This window comes from Aquarana catesbeiana, linkage group LG10, assembly GCF_042186555.1.
Source record: "Aquarana catesbeiana isolate 2022-GZ linkage group LG10, ASM4218655v1, whole genome shotgun sequence".
NCBI classification, from domain to species: domain Eukaryota; kingdom Metazoa; phylum Chordata; class Amphibia; order Anura; family Ranidae; genus Aquarana; species Aquarana catesbeiana.
Window position 1 is genome coordinate 225,049,429 of NC_133333.1, and position 22,603 is coordinate 225,072,031.

The 22,603-nt window shown below is 42.5% G+C and overlaps 1 protein-coding gene across 2 annotated transcripts in view; it reads left to right on the forward strand.

The window, feature by feature from the left end:
- The window catches only part of CDC42 (cell division cycle 42), a 49,939-nt gene that overhangs the window by 8,359 nt on the left and 18,977 nt on the right, over nucleotides 1–22,603 (forward strand). For both annotated transcript variants that reach the window (XM_073603381.1, XM_073603382.1), the window contains exons 2-4: nucleotides 13,509–13,662; nucleotides 17,921–17,993; nucleotides 22,427–22,536. In XM_073603381.1, the coding sequence (XP_073459482.1) occupies nucleotides 13,558–13,662; nucleotides 17,921–17,993; nucleotides 22,427–22,536 (288 nt within the window). In that variant the 5' untranslated portion in view covers nucleotides 13,509–13,557. The remainder of the gene's footprint in view (nucleotides 1–13,508; nucleotides 13,663–17,920; nucleotides 17,994–22,426; nucleotides 22,537–22,603) is intronic.

Sequence of the window (22,603 nt, forward strand, 5' to 3'; positions counted from 1 at the left end):
GAAAAGTCATTGGCAAGAGCTGACCACATGAAGAAGTTTGAGGTCAGATTAACAGAGTGCAAAGGGATTCTGGTGCACCTCATAAGACAACTATCACTATGCAAGCTTTCAGGCTGCTAAATGTTCCTGCTTTGGCATAAGTGTAAAGAACCATTTAGAGACAGGTGTGTGCTTCTCCTGTAAGGAGATAGAGGTGCTCTACACACAAGCACTCCATGCTGGAGGAGAGATTCCTTGTCCATAGGACTGGGGGAGTTGAGGCAGTACGCCCATTCATCTACCTGCCTGAGTTAATGAGAGGTGTCTTGAGGATAGCGGGACGTTCTTATTGGAAGTGAGATCCGGGTTTTATTTAGGCCACAACGCCTTTTTTGATCCTCTATAACGGGGGGATCATGAAAAGTTGGTAAGAGGTAAATCTCATTATCTGGTGGTTGATTCGCATGCAACTTTTTATGGATAGAGATACCATTGCATGTACTGATGGACTTCATTTCTTAAAGCACTGGTGGAGTTTTATTGTATGTTTTTATGCAGATTAATATGTTTTTGAATGCATATATCTCTAGCATGATTCTATTTCTTTTCAAATATACGTTTACTGTGTTTATGTTATACAGGAGAATTGCTGCTTGTATTTGTTTTAAAATCTTTAGTGCAGTTTTTTTCAAATTTTTCCATTTGAAGTGAAGTGGATTTATATCCTTTGTGGCTGTTGAGAGGAATATATATATATATATATATATATATATATATATATATATATATATATATATATATATATATATGCGCTTAGCTTTAAAAAAAACTTCTTCTGAGCAGTTTAAAGGCCGGTGCTTTTGAAACTCCAGTTTAATAAAGGCCATGAAAAAGGTGGGGTGCACGTGCTGCTCAGAGATTATCGGTTGAACATGCCCAGTTTGCGATGTACGAGGGTTAACTTGCATTGTGTGTTAGAAATTGTGAGATGCATTCTATTTAGGGATTTCGCAGGTTTCATTTATAACCTTGCAGTGAAGTGTAGGACGGCTGGGTGTCAGAGGAAGTCGTGACGCAGAAATTTAGACACAAAATGGAAGCAGGAAACTTATGTCTGGTGCTTTTATCTCCACATACATGGTACAGATAAGTTCAGTACAATCTCCAATCGGAGGAAGATCTTGCACAAAAAAACAAAAATGTTCTAACAGTCTAAGTTGCTTTGCACACTCACCTGTGTATAGTGTGTGGAATATATAAAAACCTTACCAGGATTATGCCCTCATCTAGAGAGCCCGGTACTACCCATTACATCTTCTCATTCACCTTTTGGCCTTGTTGCAGAAAGAATCCTACAGGATTCCTGGGTAGCGGGTCATATCCTGTTTGATGTCGACATGATTTCAGTGCCCAGGCTGATGTATTGCCTTCAGAGATTTATACCCAGAAGTATGGAGATAAGAAATTCAGACTTTATCTGACTTTCTTTTGCTGTGTGTTGAAAGGACAACTGGACCCAAGAACAAAAAATTAAATTTATTACAGCTAACCAATCCTTAGATGTGGTGGATGGATTAGCTTCTGGCTAAAAATATTTTAAGCAAGTACAGAAAAAAACCCAGTTCATCCTGCCAGAAATGCAGTGTCCGTGTCACTTCCTGTGAGATCAGCTGAAGTGATGTCACGGTAAAGTTCTGCATCAAGATGAGTTTTTTTTTTTTTTTAGTTTTACTTGGGCTGCATTCACACCTCTGCGTTTTAAATCGTGTGTAGATTTGCTGCGATTCTGCCCATGATTTCAAAGCGCTGAGGTGTAAATGACCAATTGCAGAAAGCAAATTTGAGATGCCAGTCATTTGAATGGCACCTAAAATCGCGGTGCGGTTCTTGCACTTTGATCGCGGCATCACGTGCTTCACGCGATGCGGGTTCCTGCGATTGCAGCGCACATTTTCACAGGCAGAATCGCAGCAAATCTTCTCACGATTCAAAATACAGAGGTGTGAATGCAGCCTTACATTGAGTCCTGGTACACACTGGTGTGGCTTTGAAATCCTGCTACTTCAGCATGATTTCAAAGCCGCAGATCAGTGCGATTTTCACCTCTAATTTAATTGTGACCTGCGATTTCATTTAACAGAGGTCTATGCAAGTCGCAATGAAATTGGAAGGGGGGGGGCGAGTAGTGCAGGAACCTTTTTTTTTCAAAGTCGCTGCGACCGAATCACGCCAATTTGAATGATTTTATTTTGGCAAGGAAGTGCGACTTGTCATGCGATTGGAACTGTCAAATCACACCGGCGTGGGTGAGGGCTTGAGAATAGATTTTGGCTTTACATAAACTTTAAAGTGAACCTGTGGTCTGGCTATGGACCTTCTCATTTTATATTCCTAACGAGCAGTAAATGAGCTGTACAACCATCACTCATCTCTGTAGGTGATTCAGGAAAATGTTCTAAAAAGAGCAGCTGTCATGGTAGAGGGTCAGGTGTTGATGTTCTGCAGTTGTTATTCATGATAGTTTGTTTACTATTTAAAGAAATTCTATAAAACAAAATGGTTTAACAAACTCCGTGATTGTCGTTTAATAAACGATCCTGTAATGAGCTCAGAGGTCATACAGCAGAGGAAACCGTGAGATGAGGATGGAGATAATGGGAAGGGAGTCTCTTTCCTGAATCCAACTCATAATGGTGGAATTTTGTCAAATCTCTCAATGTAAGATGTGATGGACATGGGACAACATGTACAGGGCACACATTAATTATAAGGATATATTTTTCATCAGTCATTTAAAGCGGAGCTCCACCCAAAAAGGGGAAGCTCTGCTTGTTCACACCCCCTCCCCTTTTTTAATGCTACATTTGGCACTTTTTGGGGAGGGGAGTGGGTACCTGGTTTTGACAGGTTCCCAATCTAATAGTGTGTCCGGCCCCTCCCCCACTGCCTTCTGGGGGGCACACAGGTCCCAGAAGACAGTGAGGCCATTCAGAGGTACAGCGCGACTTGTAGGAAACCGGCTACGAAGCCTGGCGCTTCCCTTAGAGAAGATCCCGGCACCTGCACCCATAGCAGATTCCAGAATCTGCTCGGTGCTGACATTGCTGGATCCCTGTACAGGCAAGTGTTCTTATCTTTTAAAAGCCAGAAGCTACATTATTTGTAGCTGCTTGCTTTTAATTTTTTTTTTTTTTTTAGGCAGACTGGGGCTTTTCTTGTCTGCACCCCCCCCCCCCCCCCCCCCCCCCCGACTGGAGCTCCTTATTTAAGCATAATGTATAAAATGACTTCAGTATGTTTAATTTGCCAACATGGAGTTGCCTGTTTCCAATGGTTGACCTGAAGCTTGGTTTAGATCAACACTCGGGGGGTCCATGCTTCATTCTTCATCTCTTTTTACAAGGCCACCTCCTCTCTGCCGCAAACTGTAATGTCGCCCTAAATTCAAAAACTTGACTTAAAAAGTTGAACTTTAGGCTCCAAAATGAAAATTGGAGGACAGGCAGGATTTTAAAGAGGAAATGCAGTCTGCTCTCTTAATTTGTAATAAAAACCTCTTTGCCATTCTGAAGCTTCCCTCCAACCACTTTACATATTATTTCATATATACTGTGATTCTGTACTTGCCAATTATGCTGCAGAAATCTCCCTCCACTGAGTCTGGCTGCAGCCATTTTAACTGTGGGCAGCTGAAGCTGCTGCCTGTTCACTTCCTGGATTTACACAGATGCACACCTCCAGCTCTGCAGCTCTCATTGGCCCTCTTATGACTTACCCCCCTCCCTACCTGGCAAACTCTCAGGAGATAGCGAGCGAGCTGTGCATGATGCCTAGGCCAGTGATGGTGAACCTTGGCACCCCATATGTTTTGGAACTACATTTCCCATGATGCTCAATTACAGTGTGCAGAGTGCATGGGAAATGTAGTTCCAAAACATCTGGGATGCCAAGGTTCACCATCACTGGCCTAGGCTAATGACCAGACAAGAAACAGGAAATGGGCTGTAGAAGGTATATGCTGGCAGGAAAAAAAATGTTTTACTATCCAAAGTTAAAACAAGGAGGGCAGAATATTTAGGCTCCATGCACACTGGGCTTAAAAAACATCTGTTCTATTGGAAGTAAACGACGCTCATATAGAGCCTTTTTCTGTACAAAGTCTAGAGGAGTTTAGAAGAGTTTTTTTTTTTTTTTTTTTTTACTTTCTGCCAGTGAGCTCCAATCAGAAACGCAAACCAGAAGGGGTTTTTTTTTTTTTTTTTTCCTGCTTCTAAATGTTGAATTTAAAATATGCCTGTAAACATCCTAGTGTGCCTGGACACATAGAATAACATTGATCTGCTTCTACAAGCAGATCTCAAAACTCCTGTAGTAGCATTTTTTTTTTAAGCCAGTGTGCTTGGACCCTACATAGATGGAAAATGAAAAAAATGACTGAAATTCTGCTTTAAGTTGCTGAGCTGATCTCTGTAAGATAGGAAAAGCAGTAGGGAAGTGTGATGGCGTCACAGGAAAGCATTTTAGCAAGAGGAGTTCAGTTCTGACTTTACATTGTAGTTTCCAGCTTCCTATGGGAAAAGTACCCACTTTCCCTTCATGATACGAAGTATACACAAATTTCTTGCTCTTTACTCCGGGTTCACATATGTGCAGTGCGGGAACCAGTGCGATTCCAGCGCCGGTTTCTGCATCGCTCCTCTCCTGCAGGCAGTTCACACTGCCTTCTGCAAACCGCTGCGGGTGTCATTAACTTTGTTTCATTCATAGATTGCAATGCGAACTGTTAAGTTGCACAGGAATCGGATCGCATAGGTGAGAACACCCATTCCCCCGATTCTAGTGCGGGGGAAAGACAAGTCCCTTTTTCTGTGCAAATCCAACGCGGGTTCAGCCTTATACAACTGTATGGCTGAACTCGCATTGCTCAGAGATCGCATGTGATCAGCACCTGCGGTGCAGTTGCGAATTGCACGCAATCTCTGAGATGACGCTAGTGTTAACCCAGGCTTCGTGATCGTTTCCGGGTGTTCCTTCTGTATTTTTATGACATCGGCTGGTTGACCTATTGATTTTCAGTATGCCTGATTCATGGGAATTTCCACAAGGCAGTCCCAGATATAACGGAGCACGGACCTATCACAGGATGCTGATTAATCATTAGACAGGCATGTAGCTGGCTCCACCCTGAAGGGATTGTCCGATGGATGAAGTTGAGCTCCCCAGATTTACTTTGACAAACTTTCTGTTGTCGGCTCTATAATGAGCACCACATGTTTATTTTTTGTACTCTTCAATTTGGGTCTGCAGGCTCTTGCCGCCAGAGGGTGTGTGGCTATAATTATAGTTATTCCAGTGAATGTTGGGTGAAAATGGGCAACTGTAAGGATGAATATTTTTATCTGTGGATAGTTTCTGCCTCATCTTCCCATAACATTTGTTCTTTTTTGGATTAACTAATTCATTTCTTTACTATGCTGCATTCTTTGGGTTTCTCAGGGAATTGCTGTACCTGTACCTGCCAAAAGAATTTGAAAGATTTAGGCAGCTTTTAAATCTAGGCACCCCTTTTGGCACAGCCATGTTGATCACTTTACTTTTCTTTGTGTCCTGTGCATGCCTCCCTGTGTCCTGTGCATGCCTTCCTGTGCATGCCTTCCTGTGCATGCCTCCCTGTGTCCTGTGCATGCCTTCCTGTGCATGCGTCACTGTGTCCTGTGCATGCGTCCCTGTGTCCTGTACATTCCTTCCTATGCATGCGCCTCTGTGCATGCGTCCCTGTGCATGCCTTCCTGTGCATGCCTCCGTGTGCCGCTCTGCATCCACCGATCAGCGTGTCCTAATAACATACGGCGGCCATTCCACTGTTCAAAAGCCGCGCCGCCTCCTCGTCTGTGATAGACAGAACACTCAATTTCCCAGCAGTCAGTGTTCAGCCTATCACGGACATCCGCTCATCCTCATACCACGGACGAGGATGAGAGGATGTCCATGATGGGCTGAACACTGACTGCTGGGAAATTGAGTGTTCTGCCTATCACAGACGAGGAGGAAGCGTGAACAGTGGAATGGCCGCCGTCTGTCTGCATGACACGCTGATCAGGCAGACGGCGGTGACTCGAGTATAAACCGAGGGGGGCACTTTCAGCCTAAAAAAAAGGGATGAAAATCTCGGCTTATACTCGAGTATGATACGGTAGGTAGAATTTTTTGTTCCAAAGTGGTCATTTTCAAAATATTTATTAGATTTTCTAAGGGCCCTTTTACACGGACTTTCTGATCAAGTCCGCCTGTCAGTTTTTCAGGCAGACCTGATCGGACCCTCCAGTCTTCCTTATGGAGCCGCGGATGTCAACGCACACATGTCCGCAGAGATCCGCTGCTATCCAGTCCTGCCAGCAAAATCCAGATGGATGGCGGTCTTATTTTCCATCTGTCTTCCACCCGATTCTCCATAGAGGAGAGCAGGACTGTGTCTTCAGTCTGCATAGCGGAGCGGACAGGACCTATCATTCGCCTGCTCAGCGGTGATCAACGGAGGCGCCCGTGTGAAAGGGGCTTAAGGTTTGGTTCACACTGTGTGTGGAGCGGCTCGCAGCAGGGGGTCTAGTGCATCCCCCTGTTCACCATTTCAAGGCCGGAAATTTTGGGCCGAATTCGGACCTGAAACTGAGCCAAAGAGGCACAGGATTCTTCTGATGTGTGAACCGGGTCCATTGAGAGACAGTCATTCTCTCCTGTCATGTGACTTGGATGGGGGGGAAACCCGCACCCAATTCTCAATACAGGCAGTCCCCGGATTACGAACACAATAGGGACTGTAGGTTTGTTCTTAAGTGGAATTTGTGTGTAAGTCGAATACAGCCTGTGCAGAGATGTGGGATGTTCCGGGCGCTTCTGGGCATGCAGTTATGTTATCTGGGGCTCTTCTGGCCATGCAGTACTGCAGTGTGGAATGTGTCGGGCGCTGCAAGATAGCTGCTCAGAGGTATCCAGGACCAGCGTGGAGCACAAGCAGCCGGCATTGAGGGCCGTTCGTAACTCGGGGACTGCCTGTAGTGTGAACCCAGCCCAATGGTATTATGGTGAAATTGCCAGTCAAAATCGATTGCATCGATGTGGAAAATTTGACAGAGGAATATAGGAAAGAGGAAAACATTTCTATCTGATTGAATAAAACTCTATCCAGGAACGTGATTCATGTTTATTTCTGTTCAGCCTGAAATCTAACGTTAAAATTGTCATAGCAATCAAAGATTTTCAGCGCTTTCTTATGAAATTTGTATAGTCTCTGGTGGTATTATCTCATGTTCTGATGAATGATCTTCATGTGAATGTTTGCAAAAAAAATCTTAAGTGTATGGCCAGCTGTAGGCTGACACTCTGTGCAAAGCAATAGAGCCGGATTCGTTCAGAGTGCCGCCCCCTCCATCCCCATTGTTGCTGTGGCACAGTGTATTACAGGAATCTGAAGAAATACTGTGTGCTGCTTATTCTAGTTTTATTTTTATGTGTTTTTTTTTTTTTTTTTTTTTTTTTTTTTTTGTAATTTAACTAAATTGTGTTTTTTAAACCTGCCTGGAGTTCTGATTTATACCACCAATGGAGAGAAATGCTTTTTATGTCAATCACAGATCTTTATGCAAAACCCTCAATACACCATATTACCAACCTCACTCCTCCCTCCCTAATAGGAAATTGTGATCAGATAAAAGAATGAAACTTTGAGCCCTGGTTTGCATTGAATGCCACATTGGAATCGTGCTGTGACTCGATACTTGAGCCTCTCAGGCTGTCAAAAGGGGTGCAAATCCTCAATATCCACTGCTGTGAGTGCTTGTTTGGGAGGGAGCTCGTCCCACCTCCTGTGATCACCAAGTATGAAGAAAGGTCTCCCTGTGGCTGCACATCTGAACAATCCCATCAATTGATAGTATGTAGCAACTTTAGCCCAGGCCACGCCCTTGCACTCGAAGTCGCACGATTTCAAAACCGCAGGTCGGTGTGATTTCAGGCGCGACTTGCCTGACATCTGTGTGACTTCATGCCTGAAATTGAAAAAAAAATTCTGCAGGAACCTTTATTTATTTTTCAAATCATTGAGGCACTGCAAAGTTGGAGTCGCACAGATTTGAATGGTTCCATTGCCGACAATAGGCTGCAACTTGTCATGCGATTTGGAACTGTCAAATCGCAGGACAAGTCGTATCGGTGTAAAGCGTTACATTAGGCTGGCCCAATGCTTGTGGGCAGTTCCAAGTTCCTATATGAACAAACCTCTAAGAACTGATGTTCTGTGTGCCTTGTACATTTGCAGCGTGATAAGTAACTGGCTGTCTTCTAACATCTCTTGGGTGTAAAGGCGGGTTCTACACTGTCACCAACAAAGCTTTGTCATTGTACCTGGCCAGGTTTATCTAGTTTCTACATGTTTTCTTTGTTGATCTCTGAAAGTCTTAAGTGTAACCTCACTTCATGCCACCATTATTTCCTTTTATAGCTGTTAATCTCTTAAAAGGGAAGGCACACCTGAACATAAAAGCACAGCTTGTGTTAATATATATATTTATTATATTTATTTTGATGTTCATTGTGATTATTGCAAAGTGCATTTGAGAACTTAAAAAGGAAAAGGCGTTTTTTCTTTTAAAAAACACAGGAATTGCTGTCTCTGCATAGATACCACCTCCTCTCCTTTTTGGAGTTCCCCTTTCACAGCACTGATGAAATACTTCTGGTTTCTGTGACACTCCTCTGGATAATAATGTCCCCTTCAGTTGGCTCATACTAGAGCTGCACGATTCTGGCTGAAATGAGAATCACAATTTTTTTGCTTAGAAGATAGATCACGATTGTTGTGGTGTAACATCTTTCAATTAAAACAAAAAAAAATGGGCTAACTTTACTGTTTCTTCTTTTTTTATTCATTGAAGTGTATTTTTTTCCCAAAAAATTGCGTTTGGAAGACCACTGGGCAAATACAGTGTGACATATAATATTGCAGCGATTGACATTTTATTCCCTAGGGTCTCTGCTAAAATATATATAATGTTTGGGGTTCCAAGTAATTTTCTAGCAGAAAATATTGATTTTTACCTCAAACAAGTGTCAGAAAAAGATTTAGACTGTAAGTGGTTAAACTTCCTGCATTTACACTTGTTTAAAAACTTGGCAGACTGCCTGGATTTTTTTTTCTTTACACACAGAAGTTTCCTTTTGATCTAAGAAGGAAGTTAGTTACAATGTTTCATTTTAAAAACTTGGCAGACTGCCCGGATATTTTTTTTTGACAGCTGAGTGAGCAGATAAGTCTCTCCACTTGTTATATGAAAGAAACTGCAAACTCTGCAATAGAGATCGTCAGAGGGGTTGAATGAGATCACAAGTTTTTAATGATTAATTGTGCAGCTCTAGCTCATACTGAGAGGGTTTGTTTTCTTTCTGTTCTGGGACACATGATGTACGTGGAATCTTGGAATGTCAGTGAGAAAAGCGGTGTTCTCAAACCATTTCATGGATAAGATAAAAATATGGCAATGTTGTGCCCATGAGGTAAGGACTAGTGGAAAGGAAGGGTGAGGGTCTCTTACAGGGGTCTCCAAAACCTTCTAAGCAAAGGGCCAGTTTACTTGCCTTCAGACTTTAGGCGGGTGGGGGGGTGGGGGGCGCCGACCAAGACCAGTGGGAGCAGTAAATGCTCCAGCCTCACTGGGTATAAACCATGCCACATCATTGGTTTGAATGGAAGGCATAGTTCTCCGTTGGTGTCGGTGGGGAGGGATAGTGCCCCAACGGCCACATCCAGCCCCCCGGACTGCAGTTCGCGGACCACTGGTCTATTCTGTTGCATTGTGCTTTTGGCTTATTTCTAGCACCCCATGGCATAGCAGGAACATGTATGGATGGCTTCATACATGTCCAGATGCTGCTGTGACCTCACATTATTGTACATATTTAACGTTTTTGGAGCATTTTTCATATTTAGCCTCTTTTATTTGTATGGACATTTTCCATCACCGATTTAAACGCAGGTGCCTGTGGTTTTACCAATGCTACTTTTAATATAAACTCCATTATTGTCCATTACTGGAGACAAAAGGCACACTTACTTTTAGCCCCGGGTTCACACTTTTGCGAACACAGACATCGCATGTGATTCGCACCCCTGCGCTGCTGTGCCGATCACATGCGATGTCTGCGCAGTGCAAGTTCAGCCATACAGTTGTATGGGGGGATTCACATAAAAAGGTGCAGGGACTTTTTTTTTTTCGCTCTCCCTGCATTCGAATCAGATCCCATTGGGTGGTCACACCCATGCGATCTGATTCCTGTCCAAATCCACAGTTCACACTGCGATCTGTGAACCGATCTGGGGGGTGTCCTTAACATTGTATTGACACCCACAGCGGTTTGCGGTGGGCAGTGTTGTATATACATGGACGTATTTTTTGGAGATGGAAGATAGATAAACTTGTGGAAAATCACTGGAAATACAAGAACACCCATGCAGTGATGTTAGAGAAAACACTACACTTGAGATAAGCATAAAAATATTGTGTTTGGTTTTTACTTTTTTTTTTTTTTTTTTTTTTTTTTTTTTCAGGTTTGTGTCACTCCCAGATTTTCCCTATAAATCACAATGTTTTATTGCACTCTGGTCCTTTTTATTGAAGGTAGGGAGTGCAAATATTTGTGTTTAGCCGGTGACATAGAAGTCATTCCAGCAGACTTGCATTGAGGGATATTTTCTTCTTGTGCTTTGTCGTGATACGGAAAGTTCCCACAGAACTGAAGCTGAGCATTCTCTCTGAGGCTGGAGAACACAGTATTTGATCGATCTGTTTGACCAATCGTTTACCATGACGGTCATTCTGTTAGGTTTAGCTACGGGTATTGTGTAGGGCTGCAACTAACGATTATTTTCAAAATTGATTAGGTGGCCGATTTTATTGTTTCGATAAATCGATTTATCAGTTACTAACCCTGAACAAAAGTGTGGTGTATAATTTAGTTAATATGTAAAGTTTAAAAAAAAAAAGGCAATTTATTCTTAAATATCTCTATGCAGTGGTGAATATAAATAACCAACTATATGGTTAGGGAGCAAAATCTCTAATCCACTCTGAGAATAACAGACAGAAGAGAGATACTGTATATACTATTAGAGGAGGGATGTACTGTATATACTATGGGGAGATGTACTGTATATACTATGGGGAGATGTACTGTATATAGTATTAGAGGGGAGATGTACTGTATATACTATGGGGAGATGTACTGTATATACTATGGGGAGATGTACTGTATATAGTATTAGAGGGGAGAGGTACTGTATATAGTATTAGAGGGTGAATCTGGTAAATCTCATCAGACTCAGAGATCATGTCTTCCTTAGAAGAAAAAAAAAGTCATTTTAAGAGCGTTCGTTCAATTTTCTAATCATTAGTGGGGTCAAATCGACGTTAATTTTCAACCACAGTGATGGGAAAATTTGGAAATAATAGAAAACTTCACGGTCAAAGGAATTTTCAGACAGTGTATGTGGTTTTCGTTCAGAAATTACATTCGTTATAAAAACAGAATGTTTAAAAACAAGTGAAAATTTCAAACAACATTCTTTCATTCAGCAAATGTACAAAGATTGTTTTTGTCTGAATATTTTCGTCTGAAAATTGATCCGTGTGGCCAGCATAAGGTCCCGGGTCAACCTAATGCCGTTTGCTTTTGATGTGTTTCTGCAGTGCTTTTTGCTGTGCGTTTTTGATTTTGCTACGATTTGCGTTTTTTGCATTTTTTTTTTTTTTTGACCAAATTGCTGCAAAAACGCATTACATGCGTTTCTGCAGCTTCTCAATTGAAGTATATTGAACCAAAAAAAGCACCGTTTTGCTTTTTTAAAAGAAAAGTCCCTGACCCTTTCCAAATACACAGCGGCTGAAAAAAGCATAGATGTTTCCCATAGGAAACCATGTAAATGAACTGTAGTGCGTTTCTACAAAAAGCAGCAAAAAACACATAGATGTGAACCAGGTCTAAGACGTTTAGTAACATAATGGGGTTAAAAAAACCTAAAATGAGCCCTTTTTATAGTACAAAAAAAGCAGATAATCCCTACTGTAAGGGGTTCCTTTTTTTTTTTTTTTTTTTTACTGTGGAACACAGTACAGTGGCGATTATTTGCTCTTTTTGCACTATAAAGTGCTAATCTTAGGTTTTTTGTTTTTTTTAACCCCATTATGTTACTGGCCGATTAATTGATTATGAAAATAGTCGATTAATCGATTAGTTGTTTCAGCCCTAGTATTGTGTAACTTCCCCGTACAAGTGCGGATATGTATTGATTTGACTTTTAAACAAAGAACTTGTTTATATACAGTTTAGAAACCTACAAAATATAGACCCTAAACCATTTCCTCCTTGAAAAGTTTTAAAGTGGCAGACAGGTTTTGAGACTTCAGTCTGTGTGGGTGGCATCAGTTTCTTATCAGTTTGAGATGCTTCTGTGGTCATTCAGAATTCATTAACAAATTCTTTTAAACTGCAGTTGACCACCTTCTGACCTGCATTTGATCTGCTTAGTAACACTTTAAAGGGGTTAAAAGTCAGATTTTTTTTTTGTTTGTTTGTATTGCACATAGTGGCCCTAATCCTCCTCTATTGGGGTCCCCAGTGGTGATCTTGGCTCCTCCCCTTCCTTTTTATGACCACCGTAGCCAGCCGCTTGCTATGGGGAGAAGCGTAGTCTGCGTGCCCCCGACCTGTGTGTCTATGGGGCCGTGGGACTTAGGCCCGCCCCCCACTTCCTCTTCACTGCATTTGATTGACAGCAGTAATAGCTAATGGCTCCTGCTGCTTCTCGAATGCTGTGAGAAGAGGAAGTATACGGGGAGAATAGATGCAGCAATGCACAGCGCTGATCTCTTTTCCCCCTCGTACTCTTCACACAGGGGAAGAGGGGCACAGGGAATTTAAAAAATGTTTTCTTTCCTTAATGCAAGCCATGCATTAAGGTAAAAAAATGGTTTTGGGTTTTGTAACACTTTAATGACTGCGCCTCCTCGCCCTTTTAAGAGGTATCTGATGCCAGGAGGCAGGGCGGGGATTCTGATGATGTGACCACGGTGACTGGCGGTCACATGATCAGAAAGCGCCAGTTTGCAAGGAGAGATGGAAATCTTTCCTTTAGCCGCCAAGTACGCAATCTCAGCACAGCTCTGTTTACATTCTGGTACGCATTTATGCGGCCTCTCATTGTCAACGCCCACCCCCTGAGAGGCCGCATATGTGCGTACCGCCAGCGCAAAGAGGTTAGCCGGGTTTTGCATTTCCCTGGATTTGTGAACAATAGTCCATCAATGCCAACCAATACACAGATGACAAGCTTGTGTTGCTTGCTTTTATATGGGGTGTTTGTCAAGTGTTTTTTATGGGACTCGGCTTTAAAACCTATTTCTTTCTGAGGAACATTTGCTATGCCACTAATGAGGTTAGTTTTCTTTGTAATAATAAGCACTTTGCTTCTTGTTTTACAGGTCTGCATTAATCAAGCGTTGCCGACACTGACAACAGAAGGTAGCAGCCATGCAGACTATTAAGTGTGTGGTCGTTGGTGATGGTGCTGTGGGTAAAACCTGTCTCTTAATTTCATATACCACAAACAAGTTCCCATCAGAATATGTACCAACGGTAAGTACAGTTCAACCATTTTCAGGTGCATACTGCAGCTTTGTAGTTTGCGTTTTTCTAACCTTCATCACTATCTGTATCTCCTGTTTTGTTAATGCTGTACACTGTGAAAGCTGCCTCTTCCGTCTGTTCATTCATCCTGATACCCTGTCTTGCCTTGTTCATGCACAGATGGATGTTACCTTCCTACAGACCTTTTTTTATTTTTCCGAAGTTCTTCTCCAGAGCTCCCCAGGAGCGCCTGAGCCAGGCAACGTTCATTATGCATCTCCATTGTGACCCATGTCACTCTGGTTTTGTAGCGGTTACAAAATTACATTTCTGATAGTACATTGAGATCCTGTTACTGGTGACGTACATGACAGTTTTACTGGAAAGGACAATGAAAACAACCATTTTAATAAACTGCTCCATAGCTAACCCTATGCACAGGGCGTCACTCGCTGATGGAAATGTCATGAAATGTCACTTGCATGTGAAAGAGCAATATTTTATTCCAGCCAGTGAAGGAGCGTCCTGTGCAAATGTATGAGTGTTTATCTGCCCAGCTCTGTCCTGCACTTGTTGCCAGCAAAATGGCCACAAGTGTGACATGGTTCTTAGCAGTGTTGTTTCCTGGAAAAGATGCATTGCAGTTAAAGTGATTGTAAAGGCTTTTTACCTTTAAAGTGGTAGTAAAGTTTATTTTTAAACTTTGTACCTAAATAGGCTTACCTGTAAGTACAGTGAATACCTCCTAAACTTGCACTGTTTACGAGATATTCACACTGCATTAGGCCGGTGTCATCGTCAATGCATGCGCTCTAAAGGGACGGCGTACCCGTGCTGTCCCTTCAGAGCTCTGTGCCGTGACTCCCACTAATCATGTGGTCGGAGCACACAAACCCAGAAGGAAGACCTGGGTGAAGATGGAAGCCTTGTCAGCAGTGACAGCGTAACGCTGGAGAGCTCCGTTCAAAGGAAAGCATTTCATAATGTGCTAGTATGCGATGTATACTAGCACATTATGCCATTGTCTGGGGTGTTTGTTTTTTCTTTTCTTTTTTTTTTTTTTTTTTTTTTGGCTGTGATTTGCTACTGCCTTTAATGCATTATCTGCATTAAAGTGATACTAAAGTCTTCTTATTTAAAAAAAAAAGACAAGCATGGTATACTTTACCTGCTCTCTGCAATGATTTTGTACAGAACAGATCGGATCCTCCTCGTCTCTGGTCCCTCAACGGTGCTTCTGGCCCCTCCCTCCTGCTGAGTGCCCCCACAGCAAGCAGCTTACTATGGGGGTTTCTGAGCCACTGCTCTGTGTCTATTCAGGCACAGAACTGCGGCTCGGGCCCCGCCCCTTCTCTCTCTTTATTGGCTTACTGATTTTGACAGCAGCAGGAGCCAATGGCGCTCCGCTGCTGTCTCAGCCAATGAGGAGGGAGAGTCACGAACAGCTTAAACTCTTGTGCAACATTGCTGGATCAAGATGGGGCTCAGGTAAATGAGGGGGGCTGTTGCACACAGGTTTTTTTTTTTTAATCTTAAGGCATAGTGCCTTAAGATATAAAACCTTACAACTTTAGAACCACTTTAAGGTAAAGGGGGAAAAAAAAAAAACTTACAATAGGAGTGCCCCCCAGTCTCTCTCTATAACACTTACCTGACTCCTGTACTGATCCAGTGCTATGCCTGACTTCAGCAGCAGGAGCCATGCCATTGGCTCCTGCTACTGTCAGTCAAATCATATGTGAGGAGGGATGGGGGCAGGGCCAAGTTGCACTGTTTGTCTGTAGATGCGCACAGCATGTCTCCCGAATCAAACCCTCACGTTTCCCCCAGAGCAAGCAGCTTGCGATGGGACACACAGAAGAATGGCTAAGAGCGGCGGTGAAGAGAAGGTTCGAGGGCCGCTCTGTGCAAAACCATTGCAAAGAGCAAGAAAGTATAAGGTGTTTAAAGAAAAATGTGAGCCTTTAAAGTCACCAAGTTCTTAGTAGCTGTAGACCAGTTGGCTTTTTGCAGCATCTTGAGAGAGCTACAGAAGTGCCTGCTTTAATGGCTACTCATGATTTCTAAGCAGCTGCTGCTGCTGATCATGGCATAATAGCAACATGTAGCTTCTTTGATAAGCATTATTGCCAGATACCTTAGACACTGAAATGCGTGTCACTGTTGTAGGATTTCTCCTCTTCGGCTCGGTTCACACGGGGGCGACTTGTCAGGCGACCTAGCCGCCTGACAAGTCGCCTCCCGTTCTGTACAATGGAACCGTTCTAATCGGAGCGACGCAAGTCGCTCCGACTTAGAAGAAAGGTTCCTGTACTACTTTGGGGGCGACTTGCATAGACTTCTATACAGAAGTCGTCTTGCAAGTCGCCCCGGCAGTCGTGTGCAGGTCGCCTCGGTGAGGCGACCTGCAAGTCGTGCCGCATCTAGTGTGAACCGGCACTCCCGGTTCTGTTGACAATTCAAAATGTTTATAGCAATGATCACTTGGACAAATAGAAAGTTGGTTTCCCCAACGGGTACAGAAATGTTAGGGAAACCAACATTGAAAAACACGTTCATTTTTTCCCTTTAACAATCCTAAACAAAAACGCTAATTTGTATTTTGAATACAGCTAAAAAAGACTGTAGCATTTTGGAAAAAAATGTCATGTACTATGACATTATCAGCTTAAAGTGGAGTTCCGCCAATGCTTGTAAGGGAAATTGAATGAAGCCTTGCTGCTTACTGCACATGCGCGAAACTCGCTGCGCTTTCTGAATGGGAGGGGTGGCGAACTTTTGAGTGATCGCGCCACGGTGAGATCTCCTAGAAGTGGAGGCAGGTACCTGTTTGATACATATATAGTATGTGGTTCTGCATTTTCGCCTGCATGGGGCATGCGCTGCCGGCGGGCTACTTCTGTGGATGTCTGCTGGAACCTGCCGATCATCGGTAATACACACAGAACTGATATTTGCCTATGTAAACAAGGCTTATCGCAGTTCTGACGGGGGAAATGAATGGATGTTGTGTTCCTGCAAAGCATGGAATAAAATGCATCACTTCCTTTTTAGTACCCGAATTTAACACAAAAGCACTGGTTAGGCAAACGTTTAACACTTTGATCACCCTAGCTGTATAAACCCTTTCCAGCCAGTGTCATTAGTACAGCTGTAATATTGCAGTCCCACTATAAATCGCTGACCGCCCCTAGTAGAAAAAAATCAATACAATTCCACTATATATCCCATAGTTTGCAGATACTATAACGTTTGCGTAAACCAATCCATATACGCTTATGGGGTTTTTTTTAACCAAAAATATGTAGCAGAATACATATTTTCCCATATTTAAGAAGAAATTTGTTTTTTTTTTTTTTTGGATGTTTTATAGCAGAATGTGTGTGTATATGTATTATGTATGTGTGTGTGTGTGTGTATATATATATATATATATGTATAATTTTTCAAATTTTTTTTTTTTTTTTTGTTTAAAAAAAACAAAAGACAAATGTTGCTTTGTGTACAGCGTCGCACGGCCGCACAGTTTAAGTAACGCAGTGCCGTATTGCGAAAAATGGCCCGGTCATGAAGCGGGGTAAATCTTCTGAAGGTCAAGTGGGTTAAAACTAGCCATGGGACAGATATGTTTGCTCATAATTGTTTGCTCATAGTACTCCTTATATATGCAGGCTGTGCGTCATGCATAGTAGTGATGTACAGTGCTACTGCAAATCTGTCTGCTAGAGCTAAAAGCGCAAGGCTTCCGTTTTGGTAAAGTGGTTTTATCTCAGCAGTTGTAAAACACTGACCTTCATATTCTCTGACCTTCTTGTGGCAATGTACAGCGTTACATACATGTTGCATTATCTAACTTCTTCCATGTGAAAGTGGCGTACAGAGGTAATTTTTTAAGGTAGCTTTACTGCAAATACATTTTATAAGTCTCCTTGAAAGTCTCAAGACATAAAGAATGTTTCCATGCAGTGTTTGAGTGATAACTTCTATCGCATGCCTTGTGGGAAAATGCCAAACCAAACTTTTCCCTGCAAGGGTCTAACTGTTGTGTGCGTTCTTATTGTACTAAGAAACAATATCCTTCAGTTGCTGCATTGGGTTGAACACAAGTCATTCCAGAAATACAGAGGCCGTACAATGACCTCATTCACAATACACTGTTTATATACACTTCATTCCTCCTTTGTTGTGTCTACTGCTTATACTACACAAAGAATGGATGGAACCACTTGTTTTTCCTGTATTGTCTAATTGTAATCTTTCTTCACAGGTATTTGACAACTATGCTGTCACAGTTATGATTGGTGGGGAGCCGTACACCCTAGGGCTATTTGATACAGCAGGTAAGTGACCTTTACTTTTTTACTTCTCTTAAAATTTTTGTAGTAGATTATAATGCATCAAATTAGGCTGCTTGGTGGCAAAAGCTGCCGACACACATTGCTGCTTCTATAAATGAAACCAACTTTGCAAAGGATTTGCACTGTCACATTTAACGTGTATTTAAACACTAAGGCGCCTTTCACACTTTTGCGACTTGGAATCCGACTTGTGGGACCCAAAGTCGCAGGCCATGTATCTCTGAGAGCAGCTCCAATTGACACTACTGAAGTCGCTGCGACTTCAGAAATTGTTCCTGCACTACTTTGATCCCACCTAAATGCCAGAGAGTGTTAGTCATATCAGTCACTTCAAAAGTTGCACTGAAAATCGTGCCACTTTGGAGTTGGCAAGTGGGAAAGGAGCCTAAGATAGCCCTGAATGACCTGATCTGAAATGTGGACAGCTCATCGTATGCTGGGATCGGGCAGGCATGGTCACCTGGTTAGCACTTTGCCCTGTAACGTTGATTTAGGATTTATTCCATGCTAGGGTAGTTTTAAGCTGGTTTTCCTCTTGAGTCTTTTCCAAAAATGCAATGGCATGTTAAAGTGGTTATAACTAGGGCTGCAACTAACAATTAGTTTCATAATTGATTAGTTGGACGATTTATTGTTATTAAAGTGGTGTTCCGGCCAAAATGATACTTTTTAAATAAAAATACCCCTATAATACACAAGCTTAATGTATTCTAGTAAAGTTAGTCTGTAAACTAAGGTTTGTTTTGTTAGTTTATAGCAGTAGTTTATAAAACAACAAACTTACAGCAGGCCGTGGCCATCTTAAGTGTGGGCATCTGAAGCCAGACTGTATTTCTTCCTGGATCTCATCCTTGCAGATCTCCCACATGCTCAGTGCAGCACAAGCAGTGTAATAGGTTTCAGGTCAGGTTTCCATAGCAACGGCAGTTGCAGAGGAAGTTGCCGCCCCTTCCCAGAAGGCATTGGAAACAGGAAATGATGCGATGGGCCGCGGCCAGGGAGGAGGAAGTGAAAAATGAATACAGCAGATATACAGTAGGTGCTGAGAAAAAAAATTAAAAAATATCCAATTTGTTTACAGTGCACAGTTTAGTGAGGGATGCCGAAGAGTTGTAAAAGTGGGTGGAACTCCACTTTAATTGGATAAAATCATTTGGAAAAAAAATGAATATGCAATTTTTTCAATTATTTAAAATAATAATGAAAAAATGGAGTGTTACACTCAAACTGCATCACAACATAACTAATTTCAAAGTAAATTCCTCATTACTGACAATGCAGTGAGGGGGCTGGCCCTGAATGAGAGGGGGGACTGTACTAGAGGGTGGAAGGGAGTTGGCTAGTTTGGAGACCAGGCGTTAGAGGGAGTAGGTTGGAAAAGAGGAATGTGGGAGAGGAACTGGACCAGAGGGGGTTGCGATGGAATGGGAGTTTGGTTGGACAAGGGACCAAACCCAAAAGGGGGGAGTGGGCTGGGGCAAGGGACCGGACCAAAGTAGGCTGGAGGAACCGGACCAGGGTGTGGGAAGGAGAGGTGGCGGCTCCGGACCGGAGTGTGGGTGGGCAAGGTCTGTGTTTTCCTCAAACTGACACCAATGATGGGGCGCTGAGCTTCCCCAGAACACCAATGATGGGGCGCTGAGCCTCCCCGGAACACCAATGATGGGGCGCTGAGCCTCCCCGGAACATCAATGATGGGGCGCTGAGCCTCCTCAGAACACCAATGGGGGGGGGGGGCTATTTTTGCTCATGAGAATTTTCTCTCATGAGAATGCGGCCACCTTGTACACAGGATTCACTGGGATGGGACGGGGGCGGGACTGGCAGGGAGGAAGGTCCCGTTAGACCAACTAATCAATAATGAAAATTGCTGATAACGATTTTCATTATCGATTATTATCAATTTTATTGATTTAATCGTTGCAGCCCTAGTTGTAACCCTTTTAAAGGTTTTGTTTTTTTGTTTTTTTTTACCCCCCCCCCCAAGGCAGGAGGTATAGCACAGTGCATTTGCCATGTCAAGTCTCCCCTTCTTTGCTGTACAATATCTGGTTGATCCTGGCTGAACCTGTCTTCCCCCGTTCATGCTGATCCATGATAGTGTGGTCAGTTTACGTGCCTCGGTCATCCAGCTATCACCTTAATGTGTCTGCATCTCTCTCTCCCTGTCAATTCTATAGTCTGTGAGCTTTTTCTCTCCCTCTCCCAATTTCACTATATGGCGGGTGGGAGGTGAACGGTCAACCAGCCTTTGTATTTGTGTGGATAAAAAGTAAGTTGTGCTCTTAAAGTGACATATTAACCAAATAAGTGAACACAAAACAAAAAGAATGAAAAATAAAAAGTGATTGAAAATGTTAGCACGTCGCTCCTCCCGGAAGCATGCACTTTGTGTGGTGGTGGATTCACTGTGTTCACATTATAAAGTCTCCAAGATTTTCACTGAACCTGTGGCTGCTGGTTTGTCTATTGAAGGAACCATCAGAATCTTCAATAGTTATTGGAGGGCTCCACATAAGTCACGTTTCACTGTTTGGGACTTCCTTAACATTTTCAATCACTTTTTTTTTTTTTTTTTTTTCTTTTTGTTTTGTGTTCACTTATTTGGTTATTATGTCACTTTTTTTTTTAGAGCGCAGCTTGCTTTTTATCCTTTATTTTATGTGTATTTCACTTTGAGTTGCAGCTACAATTGTTAGATTGGTTTCCAGCGCAGTTTTCTTTTTTATATTTGTATTTGTGTGTATGATGGTGGCAGAGGTTGTCATGGTGTAAATATCCTTATGGGGGTTATTACACATTTCAAGGGTTAATACTGTTTAGCGTAGAATGCTGGCGAAGAACAATGGAGTGACAGGTATGCCCTGATAACTGCAGGTATGCTGTGTGTTTTTGAATTTACTGGAAGATGCAGTGCTTTGAGATGCTGAGCTTTTACCAGGAAATAGACTTGCTTTGCAGGAATACTAATCTGCATTGTGAATGCAGATTAGCCATTGGGGCAGAACTTTTGCCATACCATTGCAGGCTTTGATGCAATAGTATGGCAATTGAAAATATGTACACTCCAAGTAAAACGACTGATAACCTCACAGAACGTTTTATGACACATCTGGACTTAAAAGTAGGCTCAAGTAAGCCTGTTTTAATTTAAAATGGTTGATAACAAAAAGATGATCTTTTTGTAACCCCCCCCCCCAAGACAGCTGTTGCATTACTTTATCTAACTGGGGCTTTATGTTTCACCATGTAAATATTTAGGTATATGCTTGACTAGATTTAGAAAAGGATATTGATGTTTACATAAACAGGTGGTGGGGAAAAAAATGGTTAAAATGCATTGCACCATTGCAGCCAAATTTGAAAAGCCCCCAGTATACTAGGTTTTACCATTTACACAGTATCCTTTCTAGTTTCCCTGGAGCAGGTTTATACAGAGGACGCTAGGTTCATCTTTTGGAACATGTTATATGTTCCACCCATGTTTAATGTGTAACATGTTCCAGCTCCTCCCACCGGCGGTTCCCCCTTCCCAAAAATATGTGCATTTATTTTTTCTTGAAAGGTGAACTTTATTCTTTAAGAGAAGCATATATTCAGAATTGCTTACATTGTGCAATTAGGGGACAGATTCAAGGACTTTTTAAGCGTAGTAACACAACGTACAGCCTAAGCCTGGAGATCTTTAACCCTTTTAAGGACACATTATGAACATCTAGTTTACAACTGGTAATGAAGATTTGCCAGCACAGTACAGAATTCTGTTAAACCTGATCGCCCCAGCTCCCTCAACGTTATATAAAAGGGAAATCTTTAGCAAGTAAAGGCCCCCTTCAAGGGGCGCTCCGATCAGGTCCACCTGTCAGTTTTTTAGACGGACCTGATTGGTCGCTCCATGCACCTCCTATGGTGCGACAGATGTCAACTGACATCCGCTGGTATCTGGTCCTGTCTGTGAAATCCAGATGGATGGAACCCCTAATTTCCATTCGTCTGGAGGATCTGATGAAAATGGACAGGCGGTCCGTTTTCATCCAATCTCCCCATAGAGAACAGCTGGGCTCTGACAGGTCCGTCCCTGCACAGTGAGCGGAGACGGACCTGTCATCCGCCTGCTCAGTGGGGATCAACGGATTGATCCCCCGGTGAGCAAAACTGAGTGCGTCAGGTGGAAATCCTGCATGAAAGGAACCTAAAAAGGTAAGCAGCAGTTTGTAAATATTATTTGGAAGATATGTGAATGGAAACATGTAGTATATAAAGGATCTCGGTTTAGCTGCATAGGTGGGAAAAACATTTTAGGAAATAGCATGTCAATCTTTCAGTCTGTGTTTTCAGTGTGTGTAAATACAGGGTTTGCTGTCAGCGCAGTATACAGAATTATAATAAACCATTCTCCCCTGCTCTCTCTACAGGACAGGAAGACTACGATAGATTACGACCTCTTAGCTATCCTCAGACAGATGTGTTCCTTGTCTGTTTCTCAGTGGTCTCCCCATCTTCATTTGAAAATGTGAAAGAAAAGGTAAGATTATTCATGTTGGTGTTGGATCCCTTATACAGTGTGCACGTTTGCTTGTATGAGGATAATG